Here is a 4,896-nt window from a genome sequence, read left to right as displayed (position 1 = left end):
TTTAGAACTTTTGACCAACAACGATTTTTAAAAAACCAATTTTGCTAAATATAAAAACCCGTTTACAATCAATTAATTGAAAAAGTAGGCAAAAATACCCAAATTAGTAGAAAAAAAATTAAAAAATTACACAAAAAACCCAATATAAGATAAGATTGAACTATTAATACCGTATAATTCATGTTCGTCTAAGGAAAAAAATTATGATATTTTCATATTAGTACCGGATAATTTATACTATTTGATATTTTTATATTTTCAGGGGTCCGGAACCGATTATAAGTATTTAAAAAACTTTAATCATGTTCCTCTAAGAAAAAAAATAAAAAAAAAATACACGCGGAATGATTAATTATTATAATATATTCTAGGGATAATTATGTTTTTTTTTCCTGAGGTTTAATGTAATTACACATAAATTTTTGCGGTTTGAAAAATTACATTTAACACTTTTAAGATTTGCTTCCGTCTAGCAAATAAGTCTTTCATTAGTCACAATTTATCACATTCGTTAATATTAATAAAAAAAATAAACGAAAATTGATATTTACGTTCGATTGACTTGTTACTGACTTATTGCAAATAAAATAATTTTTCCAAACTAAACTATCATTGTAACGTTACATTCTCCTACCCTGAGGTTTAATGTAATTACATGTAAATTTCTTGTGATTTGAAAAATTATATTTAATATTTCTAAGGTTTGCTTCCGTCTAGCAAATAAGTCTTTTATTAGTCACAGTTTATCAAATTTGTTAATATTAATTATAAAAAAAAGTGAACGAAAATTGATATTTACCTTCGATTGACTTGTTGTGGATAAAATATTTTTTTTCCAACTAAACTACCATTGTGACGGTGAAAATATACCTACTCACATACATTAATGCGTAAAGACGTATGAAGGTAATTTGATCATAAAATATTTGTTTGACCAGCAATAAACCAGTAATAAGTCAATCGAAGGTAAATATAGAATTTTTTCCACTTTTTTTGTTAATATCAGTAAATTTTGACTAACGGATGAACTTATTTGTTAGAAGAAATCAAACCTCAAAAGTGCTAAATGTAATTTCTTAAACTACAGAAAATTTACGTGTAATTACACCAGATTTGAGAGAGGAAGAATGGAATTATTTTTAGATTTTATCAATTGACTGAAGAAGAGTTTATTCTTTGTTTATTATTAAGTTTGAGGATTGAGACAGGATTAGAATTATTAGGGCATAATTGTCAAAAGATCCAACGGCCAGAAGATTACAGTAAAAAATACATTAAAGTATGGAACCTTCCTTAAGCCCGTGGAACAGCTCCCAGCTTAAAAAAAGCTGTACTACCAACTCCTTTGTAGCTGTCACAAACCTTCCCACACTCCGGTCGGTGATTTTTTCTTTTTCAAAATTCCTTTGAAAGAAAAATAGAAAAAAAAATTAATTTTCATATTTTTAATAAATTTATTATAATTACATAATAAATTTTAATTATCAATAATTAAATAATTAATATTAAAGTGAATCGACACACTTATGAATAGAATTCGAACTTATAACCTCAGTTTTTTTTACTAGCATCTTGACCAATTTTCGTTCCATCTAAATTATAGAATTGTTGATAAACTATTTCCATCTTTTTCCGGTGGAATAATAACGAATATTATCGTATTTTATCTAAATCTAAACGGTACAATAAGATTGTTGAAAAATAAATGCGTTTGTTGGGTTCAGAATTACTTAATATTATTTTGCACTTGGTAGATTAGTAATAATAATTTAGGTTAATGAGGTCTTACTCAAGTGGTATGATTGACGTCTCATGACTAAAAAATTGTGAGTTCGAATTTAATAAATATTGGGTATATATAAATATATATGATTAGAACGGTTTCTTTCTAGGTTTTTGTTGCGTTCTGTTTAAATTCGAATTTGAAATTATTGATATATTTGATCAATTTAATTTAAATATATTTAATGATGCAAGGAATTGTATTTATAAAAAAGAAGAAGAGAGAGAACAATATTTTTAGAGAAACAGAATATTTACATAACTCTAAAAATTATTGCAAGATTTAGAAGCCTTTTGCCAATTTTGTAATTAAATTCTTTTTTTAGGAAAAAGAAAAAGAAATGATTATATATATATACACTAATTTTTAACTGTAACGCGGAAAGAAATTGGTTATATGTTTAGGCGTTGAAAGCAGTGAGTGTCCCACTGCAAAAACCCAACAGTCTTTGTCCACGGGAACGCACAAGTTTCCCATTTCACTCTTCAAATCTCTGCTCTGAATCAGTAAGAGACTTCAGACTGAGCCAAAATTCAGATACCCAACAAGATTTTTCACAAGTTTACACAATAAAATGCACGCCAAGACGGATTCAGAGGTGACCAGCTTGGCTCCGTCGTCGCCGGACCACAACCGGCGCCCGGTGTACTACGTGCAGAGTCCGTCGCGCGACTCGCACGACGGGGAGAAGACTACGATGTCGTTCCACTCGACCCCGGTGATGGGCAGCCCAATGGGCTCGCCGCCGCACTCACACTCATCCGTGGGCCGCCACTCCAGGGAATCGTCCACCAGCCGCTTTTCGGGCTCGCTGAAGCCGGGATCGAGGAAGATTTCCCCTAACGACGTCGGATCAGGCGGGAGGGGTCACGGGAAGGGCGGGCAGAAGAATCGGAAGGAGTGCGATGTGATAGAAGAGGAAGGGCTACTTGAAGATGAGGAGTCGAGCAAAGGGCTGCCCCGCCGCTGCTATTTTCTGGCTTTTGTTGTGGGCTTCTTTGTGCTTTTCTCGTTGTTTGCTTTGATTTTGTGGGGCGCCAGTAAACCTCAGAAGCCCGAGATCACTATGAGGGTGAGTTCATTTCTTAATCTCTCAATTCTTATGTTTGAAAATGAGCATTGAACAGTGGGATAGTTGCTTGCCTGTCTGCATACGTTGATTAAATTTTTAGATGTTTCTTGATTGCTTCATATGAATTGTAAAGTGGGTTTCAGTTAACACTAGTAATTCATAGCGTTCTCGGCTTAAAGATGTTTAGATGACTGTTCTTATGTGGATTATAACATTTTAGTGCTGCTTATGGACTACTGGATTTGTGGAATTCTGTTTGTTATGTGAGTTCAGATGCTCTGTTCTATTCATTGAGGTTTTTGCAAAAACTAGCGATCGAGATTAATCTTGTACAATTATGTGGAAACTTAAAGATTTCTTTTGATGTATTATTTGGCCTGAATTTATGGTATGCGTCTGCAATGGGTGGACCAACAAAAGTTTTATGGTGTTGTGTAGCGTTCTTGATGAAAAATCATAATTCTAGCCATTTGATTTGCCTTGTTAATGTGAAATGTTGAACTCTGAAGTTTGTGATAAATTTTGTTGGCAGAGTATTAAAATTGAGAGGTTTGTGGTTCAAGCTGGTTCGGATGATACTGGAGTTTCAACAGATATGATCTCCATGAACTCCACCGTGAAGTTTACTTTCAGAAATACTGGTACATTTTTCGGGGTTCATGTTTCATCCTCTCCTCTGGATCTCTCCTACTCGCAGCTCACCATTGGCTCCGGAGACGTAAGTCCCATGATCCGTGGCATTCTCATACCAGAATCAGCATGTTCTAATATGAGAGTTTTAGAAAATGAATTTGTTAAGAAGCTACTCAAGTTTGGCTGGCAAATTTTGTTCTGCTGATTGCTGAAATAGTTTTGGCATGTGTTATTTACTTTATTCGGCTCTTGAGTGACAATGTGAATTGGGTTTTGCAGATGAAGAAATTCTATAAAGGAAGAAGGGGTGTGAAAGATGTTACTGTAACAGTGATTGGCGACAAGATTCCGTTGTATGGAAGTGGAGCTAGTTTGAGCACCCCAACAGGGATTACAACCTTGCCGGTGCCACTAAAGTTGGACTTCACACTTCGATCAAGAGCTTATGTTTTGGGTAAATTGGTGAAGCCTAGATTCCACAACAAGATTGAGTGCTCGATTGTCTTTGATGCCAAGAAACTGAATGTCCCGATCTCCCTAAAGAAATCATGCACATACAAGTCATGATAAGCCTAAAATTGCTGAGGAAGGTTCGCATCTACATTTCTTTATTGGTATTGAAGAGGATAAATGATAGCTAACAACGCAGATTTGAACATAGCATGAGCACGAGGCGCCATCGATGACTCAAGGTGGAGAAAAGAACAACACAGGCTGGATACATCGGTGGCGTTTCATGAATTATGAACCATTATTGAGCACCACCGCCCGCGGGATCATTCTCTAAGATAAAACAAGACAATCATTTTTTCATATGTTTGTTTATGTATTACTATTTATAGTATATAGAGGTAATAACAATCTACAAGTCTCTCTCATTATACATTATTACAGACTTGTTATATGTTCTGTGAGTCACCTTCATCATGTGCTTGTTAAATTATAATTATGGTTCAGTAATTTGGCTGCTGGTTGTGTAAGAAGAATACTTGTTTTGTTTGTATGCATATGTAGAACTCAGTTGAGTAGTTTTATATCTTTGATGGAACAATGGAAAATTCAATGTATAGTAGATAAATCTCATGGCAATTCTGAAATAATATCATATGCTTATTGTTCATATCCTTTATTTTTTATTAGAACCCAAGTACCTGGATGGTGATATTTAAAAGAGGGTTTTTTTATTTTTTTTATTTTTCCCACTAACACACACGCTCCCAATGGGTTTCAAGCCAAATATTTTTACAATAAAATATTGAGCCTCAAATTATCCTGGGGTTCGAATCCAACATCTCCACGATAACAGGGTTTTGAATCCAACATCTCCACAATAACAGGATTTTGAATCCAACATCTCCATAATAAAATGTTGAACTCTCAACTACCGAGTCCCGACGAAACTTTAAAG

The 4,896-nt window shown here is 34.1% G+C and overlaps 1 protein-coding gene across 1 annotated transcript; it reads left to right on the top strand.

Moving 5' to 3' along the window:
* Nucleotides 1-2,192: 2,192 nt before the first annotated feature.
* LOC105166274 (uncharacterized) lies at nucleotides 2,193-4,448 on the top strand. The gene is made up of 3 exons (XM_011085580.3): nucleotides 2,193-2,855; nucleotides 3,388-3,573; nucleotides 3,768-4,448. Exons 1-3 carry the CDS (start codon nucleotides 2,358-2,360, stop codon nucleotides 4,053-4,055), a joined length of 972 nt encoding a protein of 323 aa, XP_011083882.1. The 5' UTR covers nucleotides 2,193-2,357; the 3' UTR covers nucleotides 4,056-4,448.
* Nucleotides 4,449-4,896: the final 448 nt, after the last annotated feature.

The sequence above is a fragment of the Sesamum indicum genome, linkage group LG7 (genome assembly GCF_026168435.1).
Source record: "Sesamum indicum cultivar Baizhima isolate 11 linkage group LG7, ASM2616843v1, whole genome shotgun sequence".
Taxonomy (NCBI): domain Eukaryota; kingdom Viridiplantae; phylum Streptophyta; class Magnoliopsida; order Lamiales; family Pedaliaceae; genus Sesamum; species Sesamum indicum.
Note: the sequence above shows the minus strand (reverse complement) of the source record. Positions and strands in the feature narration are given on the sequence as shown.